General features: G+C 37.1%; 1 protein-coding gene across 1 annotated transcript in view; it reads left to right on the top strand.

Annotated features, from left to right (window-relative positions):
* Positions 1 to 23,688, top strand: part of LOC145297825 (ADP-ribosylation factor-like protein 8B) — a 140,200-nt gene that overhangs the window by 108,314 nt on the left and 8,198 nt on the right. The window contains exon 3 of the mRNA XM_080144150.1: positions 15,532 to 15,693. Coding sequence (XP_080000276.1) covers positions 15,532 to 15,693 — 162 coding nt within the window. The remainder of the gene's footprint in view (positions 1 to 15,531; positions 15,694 to 23,688) is intronic.

Genomic DNA, 23,688 nt, shown 5'->3' with positions numbered 1-23,688 from the left:
TTGGTTTGACCGGAGAAAAACTCATGAAGAGGCAACTCTTCTATTTTCAGCAGCAGTGGTTCAACTCGTATATGACGCAAACAAATTTGTTACAATTTGGGATTGTTTATGTAAAAACCTTGCCAGAGGTAGGTTGGTTTGGAAGTCAGTTTTCTAGAAACTGTCCAACACGTGCTAGCATGTAAAACAGACGTTAAACTGAATATGATGATGATGGGAATTTCTTTTTTTTTTTTTTAAGCTTGATTAATTTTTACCTTAAACTTATGAGGAACGATTAAAGGTTTTTCATGCAACTGAATAATCTTCCAATATACTTTCTCCGGAATGCATGTTTTTCTTTGTTTTTGTTTTTTTTGTTTTTTGTTTTTTCAGAAAACCTGCAAACCTCAAACAGTTAGTTTAAACTCTTATCAATAATCAAGACTCTGAGGCATAGTATATTTTAAACACAGGTTTATTGGCCATTGACAAAGCTAAAAACTGAAAAGGAATTAGAAAAAAAAACATTTTTTCAGAAACGCATAAATACAAAATGAAGACAAGTCAGAGATGAGGAGTTTACTAAAATCTCAAAATGTACACTTGCATTATTGAATTCTTGCATTATTGAATGGTGATGAAATTGCCAAAGGCGTTTTTGATATCACTTAGGTTTTTTAAGCATTTCTCATGCAGAAAAATGTTGAGATGCTTGAAAAAGTAGTAGTCGGTAGATGATAGTTCTGGAGAGTATAGTGGATGAGGCAGAGTTTCATAGTTCAATTCGTTCAACTTCTACAGAGTCGGTATAGTAACATGCGGTTGGGCATTGTCATGAAAGTGAATTCGGCTTTTCCTATTAACTAATGCTTGGTGTTGTTGCGAAGTTTCTGATGCATTTCATCCATTTGTTGACAATATTTTTTCACTTTAATGGTTAAAAAAACTGTAATGGATGAAAACAGTCAACTCTGACTTCCTGAAGTGTCATGGAGCTTCACCGGGGTCTAACTCTGACTTCCTGAAGTGTCATGGAGCTTCACCGGGGTCTAACTCTGACTTCCTGAAGTGTCATGGAGCTTCACCGGGGTCTAACTCTGACTTCCTGAAGTGTCATGGAGCTTCACCGGGGTCTAACTCTGACTTCCTGAAGTGTCATGGAGCTTAACCGGGGTCTAACTCTGACTTCCTGAAGTGTCATGGAGCTTCACCGGGGTCTAACTCTGACTTCCTGAAGTGTCATGGAGCTTCACCGGGGTCTAACTCTGACTTCCTGAAGTGTCATGGAGCTTCACCGGGGTCTAACTCTGACTTCCTGAAGTGTCATGGAGCTTCACCGGGGTCTAACTCTGACTTCCTGAAGTGTCATGGAGCTTCACCGGGGTCTAACTCTGACTTCCTGAAGTGTCATGGAGCTTCACCGGGGTCTAACTCTGACTTCCTGAAGTGTCATGGAGCTTCACCGGGGTCTAACTCTGACTTCCTGAAGTGTCATGGAGCTTCACCGGAGTCTAACTCTGACTTCCTGAAGTGTCATGGAGCTTCACCGGAGTCTAACTCTGAGCTGAGCATTGCCGTTGTCAAAAAAAAACTCACTTTTCATCGCAAGTCACAACATAATTGAAAAACAAGTCGTTCTTGCTGTGTAAAAGAAATGAAGATGACGCTTCATAACAGCGTTTCTTTTGGTTGTCATTCAATTCGTGAGTCACCTATTCATCAAGGTTTTTGTCTTTCCAATCCCTTTCAAATGGTTGGAAATCATTGTATACGTTACGTCTAATTCAGAAGCAAGTTCTTGAACAGTCGTGCGTCGATTGGCTTCAACTAAGGCTCTTATTTGATCGTTATCAACATCCGATGGCCAACCACTATGCTCATCATGTTGAAGACTCTCGTCGCCACCACAGAATTTTTTAAACCGCCATTGTGCTCTTCGTTCAGTAATGGTTCTTGGGCCAAATGCTCTGTTGATACCACAAGTTGTTTCAGCAGCTTTTCAGCCTAGTTTGAGTTGAAAATTGTGCGAATTTGCTTCTTTTCCATCTTGTATTCAATGTTCTGAAAAGCAGACATAATTGTTTTATAACGATTGTAATTAAAACGATTAGATAGACTGAAAAAGCTCTCTAAAATTATGTTACATAAGGGAGGGAGAAGAAGAGGATTTGACTTGGACACTTTACTTGAGGGATACTGGTACCCTGGTGATGACGTGTCCATTTTACTAATGAAGAGAAGAAGTTTACGACGATGAGAGAGAGATATATTATGAGTGTTAAGAGACGAGAGAACGGGACCCAAGATCCCTTAAACCGTTTGTCTAATGGTTAGGACGCTTGTGTTTGAATTAAAGAAGATTCATACCTGGTTTCGCTGCTCTGGGAGAGTCTTCATCTGGGTGGAGCTCTCTTGCTGTTTTCGCCGGAGGGTTATTCCAGCCCAATTCATCCAGCCCCGACACACCCCCTCTTGGATTTTTTTCATATTTACACCATACAAACTTTGGGTTAAAACTAAGAGAAATCTGCAATTTCAGCCCAGTTGGATTTGAGGAACATATTTTTTTTCACAGTCGGTTTCACCCTGGAAATCAAAAATTGCTATCTCATGACGTAGAATTTTCGACCCCCAGCGTTTTACAAAATTTGCATTTTTGTTGCAAAGAATAAAGCTCTGGAGCTAAATATTCACACAGGTAAGGTTTTGAGGGCAAGGAATCCAGAAATCATGGTTAGAAAGATGGCAAATGAGAGGAAGTACCTTATTTTTACCATTTTAGGTGGTACCGCAGCACTTTTTTAGAGCTTGTTTGGGGCGATATTTTGTTGAGAAAAAAACATAACTGTGGTGCTTTGCCAGACCTCTCCTTTGGATTTTTAAAGTGACTTTGGGTTGGAAATTACAAAAATCAAATAAAACCTTTCGGCATATTTGACATTTCCAGACACTAAAGCCTCAAAATTGGCATTTTTATAAAAAGTTAAGGACTTTTTGGTGAATTTGGCAACAATCTAATCTTAAGCTATGATCAATATCTAGAGCTGAAAAAGGACTTGGATCGACCCATTAGAGCCCATTTTCATGATAGAATGTCAAATTACATCATATAAAAGGATATGGACAAAAAATAGTCGAAAATAAAAGACTGATGCATAATCTAGTTTATCGTAAGAAAAACTGTCAAACGAATATAAAACAGACATTTGTTATAACTCCAACTATCGACTTAATCTGTCAAAATAGTCCTGAGTCTTATTTTTCTCCTCCTCGGTGATGAAATATGTTCTACCATTCACTGAAATACTTGGGGTCTGCACTCTCATAACGACCTTGCTCAGGTGAATATAGCCTCGATCCCTATTAGTTGGCCAGTGGAATTGATGTGATGGTCCATGTGGATGCAGGAAGTTGCAAGTAAGATCTTTCTCTTCCCTGTTGACACTCTCAATCAATGCTAACCACCAATATCCATCAAAAATGCAAGTAATGTAGTCATTGCATTTGAGCAACTCCAGAGTTTCATCTAACGGCACAGGCATGTCCAGGAAAGAATGATCGATAAAGATCGTTGTGTCAGCACTCAATTGCTTGCCCTGAATATTAAACTGAGAAGCTGGTTTGAAATAGTGACAGCTCCTTGTACCAGGCACAGTATCTCCCAGTTTATATCTCATTTGATGTTTCTGTCGAACTGAAACCATGTCTTCTTTGCCGATCTTTAGAAACATGATACCAGTGATCGATGATCTGCAAAAATCTGCAACAGCATGAAAGGTGAGTATTTGGTCTTTTATTGGCCTTTGCAAGCTGGCACGGAGAACTTTGCGTTTGACAGCCCCACCAATTCCATCACAGGGTGATTTGCCATGGCTAGTTGCAAAAAATGCCCAAGTTGCATCAATTCCAAAATCTGATGAGTGATGGCAAAGGTTAAGAAATGCTTTGAAGTTTTTATATTGGCCAGCGCAGCCATCGCTGAAGTACTCTACACTCTTGATCCAGGGAAATTTCTCTTTGATGTACAACATCACCATTCTTTGCAGTTCATGCACAAAACAGGTGTCATGCTCAAGGTCATCTGAAATGATGCATAATGAGATCTGTTGAAGTTTCCCATTGTTATCTTAGTAATAAATTACCACTGGATGCATGGTACACTGGTTTTTGTTCTAGTGATATCTCTGGATCTCATCTTGCACCACGTAGTGATAATTTTCTGCAAAGTCCAGGAGAAGGATACATTCAGTCTCAGTTATTTCTTCTCTTTTTTAGATACTGAGCTTGGCGTTTTGCTGTGAAGGAATGGGTCGTTAGATTATCAACATTGTATACCAATATCTCTATGAAGTCATCTACATCAGCCATCTGTGTCCATAGCATTGTTCTATCCACACTCTCCCACCGATTATATGACATCTCACTGTCAATTTCCAATTCAGTAAATTTATCTCTGATATACTTCTCTAGAGCAGGGAAACCTGGGCATTTAGGACAACGGTGGACCATACATTCAAGACTATCGGTGTCGCAAACTACCAAGGCCATCAAATCTTTGTAAGTGATATTAAAATTGGGACTTTCAGTTGGTACATTAGCAGCACTCTCATCTCTGGATTCTTCAGCTTTCCTTCTGAGCTGAGTCTTGACAGTTAAAACAAAGCAGTCAACAAGCAATTTGCTGTTTTGATGGTGGGTGCAAACACAAACTGAATGAGAACCTGATGTCAAGATGGTGACACACCATTTTAGACGGAGCTCACAGAACTTTGAAAGACCTATTTTGTGTTCAGGATAGCTTTCTTTGTAAACTACATAAAGCTCTTTAAGATTGCATAATAGGAGCTGTTTCTGGACATGAACTTTGTTACCGATGCTCACAAAATCTTTCCCTCGAGGCATTAACCATGAAAATTCATCGTCCTCATAGAAAGCCAAGACAGAATTGATAACCTCTTTTGAGAGACCTCTCCCCTTCTTCTGTGGCAATGAAAGAATACCTCGATCCTTTTTCAGTTGCCGTGCTTCACATACTATATATTCAGAGACATTGAAATATTCAGACACCTTTTTTCGAGATCAACTTTCCGGAGCTAAAGTCATCAACTGGATCCTCTCACTGGTTTTCATTTCTTTATTCTCAAGTTTGGCCTTCATTGCATCCAACGATCATCATCCTTTGCCTTTGCCACTAAATCCATTTGACTCGTTTCGCTGCTAATAGGGCTTCCTAATTCAGGGCTAGAGATGTTAAGGACTTTGGCAGCTGCCTCTACTTGCATTTCATAGCTTCTTTCTAATTTCTCTCTGACAATATTGATTTTTGTGTGCTTCTGCATTCTACCGGTTTTTATAGGGGATATATCAAACATCATTAGACTGTCATTCAGTTTCTCTCTCTTTTGCTCAATTTGTGACTCATTTTCAAGGTCTTGATTGTCACTTTCTTCTGTTTCACTTGGATCTTCTAACTTCTTGGCAGCTGCTTCACAGTGACGGCAAAGCTTCCAGCCAGGAACAACATGGTAGCCCTTCTGCTTTAGCATCTCAGCCATGTCTAACTTGATAGCACGATCACCCTCTATCTTCTTTTTGTGCTTCAAAAAGATGTTGCAGCACTTTGTATATTTTTTCTCAAAGTAATGCCCCAAATGAGGTTCGTGATACCTGCAAATGTTAGCAACAGTTTCATCAGTGAGTGTGACACCAGCTCTTAATTTGAGCACAGTTCCTACATCATGCTCTAATGCAGTTATTGGTGTTGAAAATGGCTTCAGATTGTGGTGACATGCACTCTTCATTAGTAATCCAAACGAACATTGAGGAGCACTTGTCATGGATGATGTATATCCTCCCTCTCGTTTCCTTGATTCAGAAGACATTCTTAATTTATTGCTCTGGAATAATTATTACAATCTGATAATAAAAATTATAATAATTCACAATGAGCAGAATATGCAATACTCAACTGCAACATTAAGAGATTTACAGACAGTATAATACACAAATGATGTAACAGTAGCACATTCTTGATCAGAAACAAAGGCACTGTAATCAAAGAAATGAAATTTGCAAAAAGTAATATTTATCTTCTTAGTTTCTGACCATTCAAATTTGATAATGAAAAAAGAATTTCTAAAGTGTGAAATTCAACTGTATGTATTTCAAGGTGCTAAAGAACTGCAATTCTGGGGTATAAGAAATTCTATTTTAACCATTATTATGCCTTGAGGTAATAATTTAGTAAGAAACCATAAAAAAGTGACAGGAAAGAATAAACTTGGATTATTGACAAACTTAGAAGTTCACACCAAAGAATGCATTATTAGATCAATGCAACAAGTAAATAGCCTGAAAGAGAAGAAAATTAATCATAGCAGCGATGAAATATAACTATGAGACTATCATAACTAGCTAAAGAGACACACCCATTTATCAAAAAGGGTTTCATGTGAAAGTGTTTTTATGCTGAAGATTACCCTTTACAAATATATATCATGTTTTTGAGAGCCACAAATGTTGACTTCCCTGTTTGTCTTTGACAGTATTTAACATCACACTCAGGTAATAACTCTGAACAAACTGTGTTGAAAATGTATCACCAGAAACAGAACAAAATTGATCAATAAAAACAACATAACGGCAAGAAATCATAGCATGAATTCTCTACTTCACAACTAAAGTAATGCCATTTTGAGTGAAACTGATCAAGAAAAAGAACATTTAAATCAACATTTGAAAAAAGAAGCATAGGACATTATTCAGGTATCATATCATAGAGGAATTTGCTCTGACACTCAAACTTGATTACTCAGGTGGACATGATTCTGAACAGCTTAAATGCATTGATTGAAAGGATTTGCTGATTTAATGGTTTAGAAACCATGATCCAACTGTCCAAAAATTATGAACTGCATGGCACGATTGGATGATGTGTGCCTGAAGGTATAAATAAAAAACACAATATCTTATTCCCACTGACTTTTGGGTCAACTGAGTCGACTCTACACTACCCCTAGTCACAATTCATCAACACATACAAATTAAAGAATACTGTTATCATGATCAGTGCTATTCTACTGCACATTTTTAATTAGATCATAAAAGAGAAAAGGAAAGAGAGGGTCAGCATGATAATGAGCAGAATGTTATGCTTCAAATGAAAATGTGACTTCATTCATATCTGAATGTTACCTTACATCTTTCCTCTAAATTTTAAGCTGTTGCTGTCTGCAAATCAAAAGATAATGGCCAAAAGTTGTTTTTTTGAAAAACTCAAATGTCCAAAACTTGTACATAATTAAGATTGCTGTCCATATGTGTGTCAAAAATCTTTTATTTTCGACTATTTTTTGTCCATTTTGACTGTGAAGTAGGGGTCCATATCCTTTTATATGATGTAATTCGACATTCTATCATGAAAATGGGCTCTAATGGGTCGATCCAAGTCCTTTTTCAGCTCTAGATATTGATCATAGCTTAAGATTAGATTGTTGCCAAATTCACCAAAAAGTCCTTAACTTTTTATAAAAATGCCAATTTTGAGGCTTTAGTGTCTGGAAATGTCAAATATGCCGAAAGGTTTTATTTGATTTTTGTAATTTCCAACCCAAAGTCACTTTAAAAATCCAAAGGAGAAGTCTGGCAAAGCACCACAGTTATGTTTTTTTCTCAACAAAATATCGCCCCAAACAAGCTCTAAAAAAGTGCTGCAGTACCACCTAAAATGGTAAAAATAAGGTACTTCCTCTCATTTGCCATCTTTCTAACCATGATTTCTGGATTCCTTGCCCTCAAAACCTTACCTGTGTGAATATTTAGCTCCAGAGCTTTATTCTTTGCAACAAAAATGCAAATTTTGTAAAACGCTGGGGGTCGAAAATTCTACATCATGAGATAACAATTTTTGATTTCCAGGGCGAAACCGACTGTGAAAAAAAATATGTTCCTCAAATCCAACTGGGCTGAAATTGCAGATTTCTCTTAGTTTTAACCCAAAGTTTGTATGGTGTAAATATGAAAAAAATCCAAGAGGAGGTGTGTCGGGGCTGGATGAATTGGGCTGGAATAACCCCGGAATACACAAGATGAAGAAAGATGTTGGGTTTTCAACCTTTTATTCTCCCAGTCATGATCTGCAGATGCCGCCATCGATGGTCTCCACTGTGGGTACCTACCACGTCCCATGTCTGGGGCGCGCATCTCCCCCCTTACTTAGGAGAGAACCATTTTAGACTTCTGCTCGGCTCGGCATTTTCTGAGAGACTCAACGTTTCACCAACCTTGCCACGTAGCATCACATGACATCCGGTTAGATGAAACGTCACTTCCTGCAACGTGGATTAACTACAAAAATATCTCTCTGACCTCCTCCCACCCTCTCCTTCTCTCTCTCGATCTACCATCTAATAGAGACACAGAGAGAGAAAATAGAGAGAGTATGAAAGAGCCAGAGAGAGAGAGAGAGACAGGAGAGATGCTCTTTAACAATTATATAAAAAGTAAAAGTATTATAACGAAAATTTATTTGAAAATACTTCATTTGAAATCAAAATTAAAAATTCTGCAAGAAATTTCTTCTCAACCTAATATGTCATGACAATCAGCAGTTGAGAAATGTTTTGTAGTTGTTAATGGAAAGAAGTTTAGTCTTAGTAGCATTAAATATTGCGACTCATCTTATTGCACTAACATAAGAAATTACTTTGCATTGATTCCATGTTCGTTGTTCCATAATTCAGTTGATTTAAACTTAGCCGTAACCACACGTAGATGTCAGCATTTACACAAACTTCCTCATTTTCCTTACCGTCTATCATCCCTTGTACACGCGTATCGTAGATAATCCAGTTTCAGACCTTATGATATGTCTCAAAAGTTTTAATACCTTATTGGAATGACTCATCTTAGTTGTAATCTGATGCAGCTTTTTAATATGGATGTGATCTGTCAGTCATGAATCTTGTTTTATGATTCTGAAATATGTTCAACAATAAACTTATTCAATGTATTCCAAGTCATAAAGTACAACTGAGAATATGTAAATGTTATAAATTTTTTAATTATTAATTGATGTGATGTTAATTCACGTGATGTTAATTGAGCTACTTTTAATTGGTGTGATGTTGCTTGGTGTGATATGTTATTCTTCATAATGCTTCAATTTTCTCTATGGTTGCTTTTCCTAGGTTTATTCACTGTTTAATAGCTGCTCTTATTATTAGTGGACGATATTTTGTGCTTAAACAAAATTTTGTACTTATTTAGTGGTAAATGCTGTTGATCGTGCGAATATGATTGCTGTGTGGATCGATTTTCATGCATTTTGTTTTTGTTGTCTTCCTTCTGCTGAGTATTTTATGAAACAGTCAAGGAATTTTGGCAGTTGTTTCTGAGAATTTTTAGTGCAATGCCATTATCGAAAGTGAGATTTGGAATTAGTTAGCCACCGATAGTGAAACCTAACAATCTGACTTGCCATATTATTGGCGAAGGATAGCTGGCTAGTAAAAATATCAGCAGAAGCAGCCATTAAAGCACGTATGTAAATTAGCAAGTGTGTGTGAGCTTGCATCACAAGAGAAGAGAAAAAATACACCACGTGGCAAGAGGAGAAGCAAGTTGACCTTTTTTTTTTTTAATATAGAATAATGATGGTTCCCTTTTTGTAAAATTTTCTAGGATTTCCTAAATTAGGAAAATATTTTTAATTTCCAATCAAATTAATCTTTATTTCTATATTAGCGTGTAGAGTTTTTTTTTTTTTTTTTTTTTTTTTTTTTTTACATGGGAGTCACAACTTATCGAAACCCGAAGGCCACTCGAGGATGACAGCATATTAATAGTTAGTGGTGAAAATGGGGTAGATTTATTAATGCGCGTGAGAATGCAACTTTTTTTTTTTTTTAATTAAGATTAACAACATTAATGTTAAAACTTTTTTTTTTATATGGAAAAAATAAATTCACTTTTTGAAACCAATTGGAATTTATTATCCAAACGTATGAAACGAACAGAAACAATGGTATGAAACGAACAGAAACAATGGTATGAAACCTTAGATAATTAAGGAAACTCTTTTACCTTTTTATTAAAAGAGTAAATCCTGACAAAAAATCTGGTTTGGAAATCCGATAGATGATGGTGAAACACTTTAATATCTTTCTGACAACTCATGGCTTGTCTTGTCTTTCTGTTTTTTTTTTTTGTTTTTGTTTTTTTTACATGGTAGTCAGCACTTATCAACGTCTGGAAGCCACTCGGGGATAAGGGTTATTGTGTATACAGTAATTAATGGGATAATATCATAGTAATCGTTAGTAATGGAGATTTGATAAAGTGTCTTACTTAAGGGAGCAGTTCATCAGGATCAGCAATTTGTTTACATTGGACTTGAAGACATCCAAGTTGTAGTCAGGTGGGAAACAGGCAAACGGAAGAGAGTTCCACAGACGTGCACTTCTAAAAAAGAAGCTTTGTTCATGGAATCCACGTTTTGATTTAGGCACAGATAAAGAGTGGGAGAAATTTTTCACAGTGGATTCGGCTAGACGGGTGTTATTCATGAAAGATTGGCGAGGGGGGACCATAGATTGGAGTTCAGACGAGCACCTACCATGGAAATAACGATAAAACAAGGATAGGCTCGCAACGTCTCTTCTGTGCGAGAGAGGTTGCAGGGTAGAGAAAAAGGCATCCCCCACTAAGCCACGAAGTCTATTTTGTACTCTGTCAAGGCAGGATAGGCTGTTTTTAGCAGCTCCTGCCCAGATATGGCAACAGTATTCCATCCTTGGACGTACTTGGCTTTTATATAGATAGAGAATTGCATCAGTAGTGAGATATCTTCTGGAGCAGTAGACGGATCCCACCATCTTTCCAGCGACCTTGGCAACAGACTTGATGTACGTGCTCAATTTCAGATCAGGAGTAAAGGTCAAACCCAGAAGCTTGTCAAAACACGGGGCCTCACCCAGACGAAAGCCATCCATCACAATTGATGCCAGATGGGGATCAGAGCGTTGATGATGTAAGGATAGGAGTTTGGTTTTGGATGCATTAAAGGTAACCAGCCACATCTTCCCCCACTGAACCACGCGCTCGAGATCAGAGAAGAGAGAATCAGAGAGAACTTTGTCATTTACAGCCTTTGATGTGTTGCCGTAGATGGTCGTGTCATCAGCATAGATGTCAACGAATGATTTAAGTATGTGCTTAGGGAGGTCATTGATGTAGATCAGGAAGAGAGTTGGGCCTAGGATTGACCCCTGAGGGACTCCAGCATTTATATTGCAGGCCTTCGATTTTTGTCCATCTACCACTACTCTTATGAGCCTATCGGAGAGAAATGATTTAATGATTGAGAAAACATTTCCAGTTATACTGTAGCTGGAAATCTTGTGAAGTAGACCCTTATGCCATACCTTGTCGAAGGCCTTTGATATGTCAAGAGCAATTGCCCTAGAAAGGAATCCTGTGGGATATAACCGTCAGCACATCTGCGGTAGATCTTGCAGAGCGGAAACCATATTGTGTGTCACTAAGAAGGTTATTCCTGCTGAGGTGGTTGACTATTTCTCTATTTAATATGGATTCCAGCAACTTATAACACACAGGAGACTTATTGGTCTGTACTGAGAGGGAGATGACTTATCACCTGAATTCTTAAATACAGGGCAAACTGATGAGGTCTTCCAAGGAGTCGGAAAGCACTTCTCCTTAAGGCAGCGATTAAACAGTTTCGTAAGTATGGGAGCAAGTTCTGGTTGAAGCTTTTTTAACACTATAATTGGGATGCCATCAGGGCCAGTTGCTTTACTGGAATCTAGGTTCTTTATTAGCTTGGCGACCTCATGCACGGATATTTGTATGTTACCTAGCTTGTTCTGTGTTATAGGAGGAAATATGGGGAGTTGATGGCCTTCGTCGCATAGGGTAGAATTAGCTGCAAAGTTCTTTGCAAATAGTTTGGCCTTGTCTGACGCTGACGAGATGACCTCTGGTCCATTGATAATGGTTGGGATAGAACGCACACTTCTGTTTAGGATCCTATTTGCTATTTGCCGAAACTGGTGGGAACCAAGCCGCTGATCAATCACCTTGGATTTAACAGACTGGGCATATAGCTCTCTTGCATTTTTTATTACTCTTTTACAGTGGTTGCTGGCAGTCCTGAAAGCAGCTTTAGTCTCAGTGCATCTATTACGTTGGTAGCTATGGAAAAAGTGATTTCTGTGCGCGATAGCAGCAGCATATTCTGGGGAGAACCATGGCTGGCTGTTAGGTTTTTGTTGGAATTTTTTAGATGGTATGAATTGGTCTATGCCTACAATTAACCATTCGGTCAGATCTGATACTATAGAGGACACTTCCTTTTTAAACATGGAGTGCAGAGGTAAATCAGATATGAATGTACGGAAGCTATCCCAGTCAGCCATAGAGTATCGGTATACAGTACGGTGGAGGGGTACGTCTGGGGGCTTCTTACATTTCGTTTTTATCTTAACTGATACAACGGAGTGGTCGGAGGATCCGAGAGGAGAATGAACGGAACATGAACATAGCTCAGGGGAAGTTGAGAGAAAAAGGTCTAGGAGGCTTGCATATTGACCGGGTGTATCGGGCACACGGGTGGGTTCACGAACAATCTGAGTGAGGTCATAAGCAATGGCAAAATCATGACAAAACCTCCCCTCATCATCTGTCTTATTTGAATGGGTCAGCCATTCCACGTTATGGACGTTGAAGTCACCACAGATGTGGATGTTAGCCGAGGGATGTGAAGACAGTATGTGGTCTATTTTCTCAGATATGCTCTTAAAGATAGTAACTCTGCTGTTGTGGGGCCTATAGAGGGCAAATATAAATGCAGTGGTGTTAGCAAGTGCAACCCTGAAGCACATATAGGGTAAATTAGGATCTTCTCTAGAGATATCCCTGCCACACGGGAAGCCATCCTTAATGTAGGCACATATTCCATGCCCATGGCGATCTTGGGGATCAGATTTAGCTGTTAAATTAGAGTATCCGTTAATTATGAACTCATCTAGGGAAGTGGTCGGCCCTATTCCAGTTTCACTTAGAAATAATATGTCCGGTTTCGTCTCCTGTAATTGGGTTTCAACCTCTGGAAGGTTGGAACGTAGACCCCTGATGTTGGAGAAGGAGACCTGGTAGTAGGGGTCTACATTGGAAGATGGGGTTCTAGGTTTAATCAAATTTTTATTCTGGAGATATTTCATGTTGAGGTTTTGGGATTTGTGGAATAGGTCGGCATACTTGGTTAGAGCAGTACAGAGAGGGAAAGTAAGAGAGAAAAAGACAGGAAATTTTTTTTTTTTTTTGTAGCACACGAAAAGGTAAAGCCGTAACAATTACCCACTAGTATGGCATCGAGAGGCCCCATCAGAGACTACTGCATGGTCCAGATCCACTCACCAAATGGCAATACAGCAGCCCCAGTACTTTGCGCCTGCTGATAGGAAAGCCTCCTTAGTGGTTAATCCAAGGTTCGGGTCCCTGACTCTCAGGCGGATAACGTCAGCCCAGACAAAACGTTTACCTCCAGCACCCTTACTAGTGACATGGCCACAAGGACAGACAGAGACAGAAAAATGTCCGACATCTCAGACTACTGGTCACCAAGTACTACCGACCTTTAAGCAGCTTTTTCTTCACCCTTTGTCAGAAAAATCACTCATTGAATGAGGACTGAATGACAAAATAGAAGCGAGAGTTACTGGAGCTGCCGATAACACATCCACTGTATTATCTATTGTCCATTTAAAAAAAAAAAAGGGGGAGGGGGGATGGGTACAAGTGACTTATTTGTATCTAAGTAGTAAGTCCGGTGCTAAGTTAACAATTCAGGACACTTGATGATAATCTCCCCTCCCATATTAATGTGTGGAAGTTTGTCGTTATCTATCGAGTTTGAATCATTAGTTTCACCTTATAATTAATTAAAATCCAATAATTAACTATTATCAATTTGTAAAGTCGGCTTAATATTTACATTCGAGTTTAGATAATTATTCAAGATTTTACTTTAGGAGGTTCGTTTTCATGAGTAACTGTTTCTTTGCACTGTATTATTTTTCGAATGTACTTGAACATAAGGCTAACTATATTAGATGGTTTAATTGGCCAGCAAAGAAGCAAGCATTTTCAATACAGGCAGGCTTGCAGTAATAGTATATATTAAGTATACTACTTAAATAAAGTCCTAAGTTTATCTACTCTAAAAGAGAATAATTTCCGGCATTTTTTTTTTTTTTTTTTTATCGTTAGTTGCCGGCATTTTTGTTTTTATCGTTTAACTTTGTAGCATGGGGGGTTGACGGATAAGACAGGAGAATACAGACAAGAAGACAGGAGAATACAGACAAAATACATGAATAAAACACGAAAAACAAGTTTAAACAAGGTAACATAAAAAAAAAAACATTTAGGATTAGTTTTAAAAAATACTTAACGTTTTTGCCATAGTGTTCCCTCCGCCGTCTTTTTGTCAACTGGTAGACTTGAAGACATCCAAGTTGTAGTCCGGTGGGAAGCAGGCAGACGGAACAGAGTTCCACAGGCGTGCAGTTCTAAGAAAGAAGCTTCGGTTAATTTCAACGCTTTTGACTTCCGGTCGCAAGACGTCAGATTTTCTTTCACTTTCTTTTCCGCCTTCACGGCACGGGTTCAAACCTGCCTTCTTACTACCACTTTTTTTTTTTGCTCCAAACACCCGGGCAATGCCAGTTATATATTAAAAAAAAAAAACACTTGTTTGCATGCATATATACACACATGTGGATGCATGAATCTATGTGGGGTTATGCATTCATTTATATGCGTGTGAAAACTCAGATGTAAATATTGATGAAAACATGTCTGTGTGCGTTTGTACACGTGTGTGTTCTGTGCATGTCAAAAATTAAATCTCCAATATTAAAAACGTGTGTGTGTGTGTGTGTGTGTGTGTGTGTGTGTGTGTGTGTAAGTGTATAAATTTGTGTGTATTAATGTGAATATTTATAATGCTTTATGTATATGTATGTATATACTATTAACAGCTACCCTTATGCCATGTACAAGTTTGCATATGTATTTATGTATGTGTGTGAACAATCCTGCATAAATGTTCCAAAATTGTTAAAATGAATATCTTGATATAATTGTTTCTGTCCATTTTGAAATAGTCATTTTTTCTTGATATAATATCAAGAAAAAATGTCTATTTCAAAATTCAACAAGTTTTCCAAAGGCTTTTTTCATTGATTTTTTTTTTTCTTCTTTATCACTTATCAAATTCAGATAAAAATTCACTGACAAGTTTTTGAAAATATCCTGAATATATTATCAGGAAAAAAATCTTTTGAGCAATTCTATGAAGAAAGATTTTTTTTTTTCTTAACAAATTCAGAAAATTTATGAAATTATATAAAAAGATTCTGCAAATTGTTTTTGTAAATGAGCAAGGTGTACCCGCACCCCATCATCAGTAATTACCATGACGATTTCTAATGCTTAAAAAAAATGTTTTCCTTTCGTCCGTTTCAGTTATATGGTGGATGCAGCTGACCATGACAAGACGGAGGCATCAAGGAATGAGTTGCATAACTTGCTAGACAAGCCACAGTTGCAGGGAATTCCTGTATTGGTACTCGGAAATAAACGAGATCTCCAAGGAGCTCTAGATGAGAAGGAACTTATAGATAGAATGTAAGTACTTCAATTTCTTTACAAAAAAAAAATGTGCTGCACTTATACTTGAAGTGAGTTTGTCCTGTCTATGTTCATTGCTTAGAAAACTTGGCCTTTTATTGTCTTTCATGTCAGAAAAACATTTAGATATATATATATATATATATATATATATATATATATATAATAAAATGACTGCAGAAATTCCCCTCTGGACCAAAGTATCATAGGTTTGCGACAACAGATGTCACATACAAATTCAGTTCAAATCTTATGTAACCTTCGAACACCATTGCAGACACATTCAATCGTGATAATAAAATACTACATAAATCCTAGAAGCAACACCATCACAATCGCAACATCATTAGAGAAAGGGGTACCTATTTTTCCCTCTAAATATTTAGTCTTACCACCATCACCAGTCAACACGTTACACAGAATTTATGCTTACAATGCCCGTAACTGGCTCATACATACACAGATATACCATTATCTTTCCTGTAGTAGAATAAAAAAAATATTATAGAAATCTTGACATCCTAATTTTATTTCGAGAACATTTACATTCAGTTTTTTTTATTTAAAAAATTTATTTTTTGAAAAGTTTTTATTACAAATGTGCACAAAAGTATTTTTCCTTTTTAATAAAATTTTTTTACATTTTTTACTCCTTTAAAAATTATTTTTAATGAAATGTTTCAAAAAATTTTCTTTCCACATTGTTCCCCCACCCCCAAAAGATTTTCCTCCACCCCCAAAAGATTTTCCTCCATCCCCAAAAGATTTTCCTCCATCCCCAAAAGATTTTCCTCCACCCCCAAAAGATTTTCCTCCATCCCCAAAAGATTTTCCTCCATCCCCAAAAGATTTTCCTCCACCCCCAAAAGATTTTCCTCCATCCCCAAAAGATTTTCCTCCACCCTCAAAAGATTTTCCTCCACCCTCAAAAGATTTTCCTCCACCCCCAAAAGATTTTAACTCCCTCCTAAAAGATTTTCCCCTATCGTCAAAAGATGTGTCCATGAATAAATTTATCACGCAGAGCAACAGCTTTTATTGATCGCACCATATTTATGTGCACGCCATGTTTGCATCGATAAAACCTATTTTAGTGAACATTTTCTTATTTACAAAAGAGAAATAAAATTCTTATATGATTTCATGCGATTAAATGTCGTCTCCGAATCTTCAATTCATGAGATTGGAGGAAAAAAAAAAATTTAATCAAAAAATGTTCTCGGGTAAAAATCCAAATAAGAACTCGTATTCTCAAATGGTCATCTGACTTGCTTAACTAATGAGAATCAATCCTAAGGTGCTTTTTTTTTTTATCCCAAACAAGGCACAGTGCCACTTTGATAGGGGGGGGGGGGGTATGATCAGGAACATAATTGCAGGGATACTATGTAGGGAGTTGAGCAGCAAGAGGTCTATTTGCATTGCACTTGAACTTCTGCATGTCAGTACAGTTGGAAAAACAGAAACCCTGAAGGGAGTTCAAAGTCAAGCAGTATTATTAGAGTAGAAGGCTTTCTTACATCTTGGGAGCTTTGCTGCTTGTTGGGCTTGTCTGGGATTCAAGGGCTTGTAGTTCGTTGGAGCATTCATCATTAAAATACTTGTAAAACAGGCAGAGGGATGCAACATCTCGTCAATGGGAGAAAGGTTGAAGCTTAGATGACAAGTCAGGATGTATAAGGTTGGCGACACTCTTTTGAACCCTGTCCAGGATTAAGAGACTGATAGCAGATGTACCAGCCCAAATATGACAACAATACTCGATACATGGACGAATGGTGACCTTATAGAGGTACTGGATACTTTCAGGCGTAAGTAACTTTCTAGCACAGTAGAGAGAGCCCACCTTCATTGCAGCAGCCTTGGCAATGCTCTTGATGTATGTCTTCGAACTCATGTTCCCTTGTGAACGTTAAGATGAGGAGTTTGAAAGAAGTAATTTCAGGTAATTCATCTTTAGCCATTGCTGTTGGTCATTTAGAAGGTTTCTCGTAATTATTGAAGGAAACGAGTTTGGTGTTGGCAGCACTGAACGCTACCATCTATTTTTGACCCCATTCTACTACAGACTGGAGGTCTTCCTCTAGGGTTTCTGACATCGCTTTGCATATGCGTTCATTCATTTTCACCTCGTACCTGTTATAGAGCATGGTATTGTCAACAAATATACCCATCTCGAAGACTATTTTACCAGGAAGATCATTTATGAATATCAGGAATAATAAAGGTCCAAGGATCGACTCCTGAGATACTCCCGCAGTTTGAAGAGAACTTATTTAGACATATATGACCATCGAGAACAACTTGGATTCTTATTTAAGACGGATTTAATTATGTTGAGTATTCGTCCAGTAATACCATAGGATCTGATTTTCATGAAAAGACCATCGTGCCATACCCTTCGATATATCTATACTGCTCTCCCCTCCCCTGCCTTATCTAGTGTATGGTATATATGTTCAGAGATTACAGTTAAAATGTCTGCAGTAAAATGGGTTTACCTAAATCCATATTGATGGTCGAACAGAAGTTTAACAACTGTAAGGTGGTGGACTAGAGCTTGATTAATTATGGACTCAAATATTTTGGTGAAAAGAGGGAGGAGGCTAATGGGGCGATAATTTAATAGGTCAGTTCTTTTGCCAGAGTTCTTGCAAACTGGTACAACAGAAGTAGTTTTCCAGCAGTCAGGAAAGCATGATTTGTTAAGGCATTTGTTGAAGAGTTTGGAGAGAACTGGAGCAACTTCAGTGGAGCACTTTTTTAGTAGTACAGCCGGGATGAGATCAGATCCACATGCTTTTGAGCTGTTTGTTTTTTATGATATCATGTATTTGAGAAGGGGTGATTTTTAGATAATCTAGTGTGGTTTCTGTCTGCCAAGGAAAATCAAGGAGGGAGTGGTTTGCTGGGTCCAAAGTAGAATTTGGGGCAAACTGGCGGGCAAGCATGTTAGCTTTCTCAGTTGCTGTGCAAACAACCTCATGATTGTTGAATAGTGGGGAATTGTTGATTGCCCATTTACTACACTGTTGTAGATTTTCCAGATGTCATGAGTTCCTAATTTCTGTGCTTCGATGCGTTTTCTGGTGGTTTCAGTAAATTCTTTTTAATGTATTCTCGCTACTTTTTTCTTACTTTTGGCTTATATAAACTTTTGTCTGTACTGGACATGCCAGATTAATCCGTGGTATGCATGTTGCCTCTGAGCAATGACAGCTGCACAAGTAGAAGTAAACCATTGGGGACAGTGGGGTTTGTTATAGAACTTCCGTGTGGGAACATGTGCTTCAATTGTTGCTTTGAACCATTCAGTGGTCTCATTTGTGCACTGTTCAGCAGGAAGAGAAAAGATATTTCCCATGATGCATCTCTGATGTCATCTTTAGTGGTTTCCTAATCAGCCTTATTGTAGTACCTTGTCGTTTTGAGTAACGGCTCTTCAACTTGGGATCGAGAGTTTAGAGTGCTGCCTATCATTATCACAGCATGATCAGCATTCCCGAGTGGGCGATGGGCATTTGTTACACAATTCTCAGGAACTGTTACCAGAAATGACGCTTGCTGGTCCTGACCTGGGAGACAGGTTGGTAATGTTACTGTCTGTGTCATGGAATGGGGTATAGAAAAGCTACCAACTGTATCTGTGTAGTTAGAGAAGCCAAGCCAATTATTGTGGTGGGCGTTAAAGTCACCAAATACATGTGTTTGGGCGCTAATGTTAAGGTAGAGTGTTACATCTATGCTGTCAGAGACATGATTGATTAAGAGTAGAGTCCTGGGTCGAGGGATAAAGAAAACATAATTAGCTAACGCCATGTTGTAAATTTAGTTTAAAGCACATGAAGGCCTGGTCGTCTGATTCTAGTTTAGATTCCCTAGTCATGGGGAGGGTGTTATGAATATAGACTCCAAGACCTTGCCCAGAAACTAGCAAAGGAAGGACATGCATTACTTTTCCTTTGACTGTAGTGCTGCCCCACCACCCTATACAGCACCTAGTATCCCCAAATGGTCACCCGTTTGGTACTGGCTTGGCTTAACATTGCTTAACTGGTGAGAACTGGTTTGTCAACGTGATTATGCCTTAAGTATACACATTGACTACAAAAAAGGTAGCAATATACTACATACATAAAATATTTTACCGTAAAATTTTGTATTTCAGAATTTTATTTCGATATTCATATTGTGAGCATGTAGCATGTGTATTTGCTTAGCGTGATTTTTTTTTATTCACGTTCACCCCTCTACTTGGGATCATGCCTAGGAAAGATTAACAAAATGTTGGTTTACGTTACATTTAAACCTGCATATCAGTACAGTCAAGAAAACAGGTAGCAGGAAGGGAATTCCAAAGTCCAGCTGTTCAAGAAAAGAAACTATTAGAGTAGAAAGCTTTCTGGCATTTAGAAACCTCAACAGTGAAGAGGTGAGATTTTGTTGCTAAGTGAATTTGTCGAGGATATGTACGTCGAGGGGACACAAGTGCAACAAGTTCATCAGAACACATTCCATTAAAATATTTGTAAAACAGGCACAGAGATGCAACATTGCGGCGATGGGACTGGGGTTGGAGCTTAGTTGGCAAAGTGGGATATATTAGATTAATTGTGCTAAGTGGGATATATTAGATTAATTGTGCAAAGTGGGATATATTAGATTAATTGTGCAAAGTGGGATATATTAGATTAATTGTGCTAAGTGGGATATATTAGATTAATTGTGCTAAGTGGGATATATTAGATTAATTGTGCTAAGTGGGATATATTAGATTAATTGTGCTAAGTGGGATATATTAGATTAATTGTGCTAAGTGGGATATATTAGATTAATTGTGCTAAGTGGGATATATTAGATTAATTGTGCTAAGTGGGATATATTAGATTAATTGTGCAAAGTGGGATATATTAGATTAATTGTGCAAAGTGGGATATATTAGATTAATTGTGCTAAGTGGGATATATTAGATTAATTGTGCTAAGTGGGATATATTAGATTAATTGTGCTAAGTGGGATATATTAGATTAATTGTGCTAAGTGGGATATATTAGATTAATTGTGCTAAGTGGGATATATTAGATTAATTGTGCTAAGTGGGATATATTAGATTAATTGTGCTAAGTGGGATATATTAGATTAATTGTGCTAAGTGGGATATATTAGATTAATTGTGCTAAGTGGGATATATTAGATTAATTGTGCTAAGTGGGATATATTAGATTAATTGTGCTAAGTGGGATATATTAGATTAATTGTGCTAAGTGGGATATATTAGATTAATTGTGCTAAGTGGGATATATTAGATTAATTGTGCTAAGTGGGATATATTAGATTAATTGTGCTAAGTGGGATATATTAGATTAATTGTGCTAAGTGGGATATATTAGATTAATTGTGCTAAGTGGGATATATTAGATTAATTGTGCTAAGTGGGATATATTAGATTAATTGTGCTAAGTGGGATATATTAGATTAATTGTGCTAAGTGGGATATATTAGATTAATTGTGCTAAGTGGGATATATTAGATTAATTGTGCTAAGTGGGATATATTAGATTAATTGTGCTAAGTGGGATATATTAGATTAATTGTGCTAAGTGGGATATATTAGATTAATTGTGCTAAGTGGGATATATTAGATTAATTGTGCTAAGTGGGATATATTAGATTAATTGTGCTAAGTGGGATATATTAGATTAATTGTGCTAAGTGGGATATATTAGATTAATTGTGCTAAGTGGGATATATTAGATTAATTGTGCTAAGTGGGATATATTAGATTAATTGTGCTAAGTGGGATATATTAGATTAATTGTGCTAAGTGGGATATATTAGATTAATTGTGCTAAGTGGGATATATTAGATTAATTGTGCTAAGTGGGATATATTAGATTAATTGTGCTAAGTGGGATATATTAGATTAATTGTGCTAAGTGGGATATATTAGATTAATTGTGCTAAGTGGGATATATTAGATTAATTGTGCTAAGTGGGATATATTAGATTAATTGTGCTAAGTGGGATATATTAGATTAATTGTGCTAAGTGGGATATATTAGATTAATTGTGCTAAGTGGGATATATTAGATTAATTGTGCTAAGTGGGATATATTAGATTAATTGTGCTAAGTGGGATATATTAGATTAATTGTGCTAAGTGGGATATATTAGATTAATTGTGCTAAGTGGGATATATTAGATTAATTGTGCTAAGTGGGATATATTAGATTAATTGTGCTAAGTGGGATATATTAGATTAATTGTGCTAAGTGGGATATATTAGATTAATTGTGCTAAGTGGGATATATTAGATTAATTGTGCTAAGTGGGATATATTAGATTAATTGTGCTAAGTGGGATATATTAGATTAATTGTGCTAAGTGGGATATATTAGATTAATTGTGCTAAGTGGGATATATTAGATTAATTGTGCTAAGTGGGATATATTAGATTAATTGTGCAAAGTGGGATATATTAGATTAATTGTGCAAAGTGGGATATATTAGATTAATTGTGCAAAGTGGGATATATTAGATTAATTGTGCAAAGTGGGATATATTAGATTAATTGTGCAAAGTGGGATATATTAGATTAATTGTGCAAAGTGGGATATATTAGATTAATTGTGCAAAGTGGGATATATTAGATTAATTGTGCAAAGTGGGATATATTAGATTAATTGTGCAAAGTGGGATATATTAGATTAATTGTGCAAAGTGGGATATATTAGATTAATTGTGCAAAGTGGGATATATTAGATTAATTGTGCTGGCCAAACTTGTCCATCAGTTCATCCAGTTATGAATCTGCAATGAAGAATTCTTCATCCCAAACAAAAAAAAAAACGCAAACTCAGGTTATACACAATTAATGTTTATTTCTTGGAGGTTACACATGGTGTTCGCTCCCCCAACATTGAGGTCCTGGATATGACCTTAAACTATATCCGATGGTGAGGCCCCAGCTTGCGGGCTTTGGGGAATGTGGAGCCACCCTTTAATTGCGATTGCTCCCAGGTCCACTCTGACCCGGAGTGGTAGTATCTGTTAGGGTCCCAACTATGGGTTAAATAGAAACTGACTTGAAAAAAAAACAAAAAACAAATATATTCTATTAAAAAACTTTTCTTCAAAATCACTGAATTCGGCATTAAATAACCTGAAAAGGGTTGATATGCCGTAAAACAAAAACAACCAATCAACCCAACATTGATTAGTGATGCAGAGTGGAGAAACTTTTGTTTAAATCTTTAATGCGGGGATCACCAACCTATGAAACATGTGCCAACAATGGTGAATTGCAAGATTGTTAATGGCATATTGAACCCCAAAAAGAGTAGAAAATAATTTGGGGTTTACTTTCAGCAGCTGTGTAACTCTTGCTTCCCTTTTTTGTCCTTTAGTCCTCACATTCCAAGAGGGATCCAGAATCTATCCTTATTATTTCATCCCGTATTTTTCTAGGCCTACCTGGTTCTGCTATCTCAACATCTACTAATCCAAGCGCTCTCATTCATTCATTGACCAAACCAACAAAGTCTCCTGTTTCTGCACACATCGTTTTATATTAGTAATGCCCTCCAACCATAAAAACGCTTTGGATATTTCAAGATTTCTACGAAAATAGTCATATTTTAAAAACCAAAACAAAATTTAAGTCCTCAAAATTTTGTTTGGAAATTATTATCCTTTTACATGTTTTAATCTAATATATAAATTTTAATCTGATATCTAAAATGATATCTGTCTGTCTCCATATTTTCAAACTCTATCTCTTCCTAAACTGAAAATCGCAGAGTGACACTAGGGGCCTCAAATGATTGAACTTTTTATGGACCGTTCTTTTATACGTCTTTAAGGGCTCAAAAATGGCTCAAAATTGAAAAAATCGTTATACATTTTGTACATTCATCTTAGTTTATTTTTCATTTTTATTCAGTTCATATGCGTGTCACGTTGGTGCAGTGGTAACGTCACCAGCTTTGAATG

This window comes from Euprymna scolopes, chromosome 18 (genome assembly GCF_053919585.1).
Source record: "Euprymna scolopes isolate OS-2025 chromosome 18, ASM5391958v1, whole genome shotgun sequence".
NCBI classification, from domain to species: Eukaryota; Metazoa; Mollusca; class Cephalopoda; order Sepiida; family Sepiolidae; genus Euprymna; species Euprymna scolopes.
This window is presented reverse-complemented; position numbering and strand designations above follow the sequence as displayed.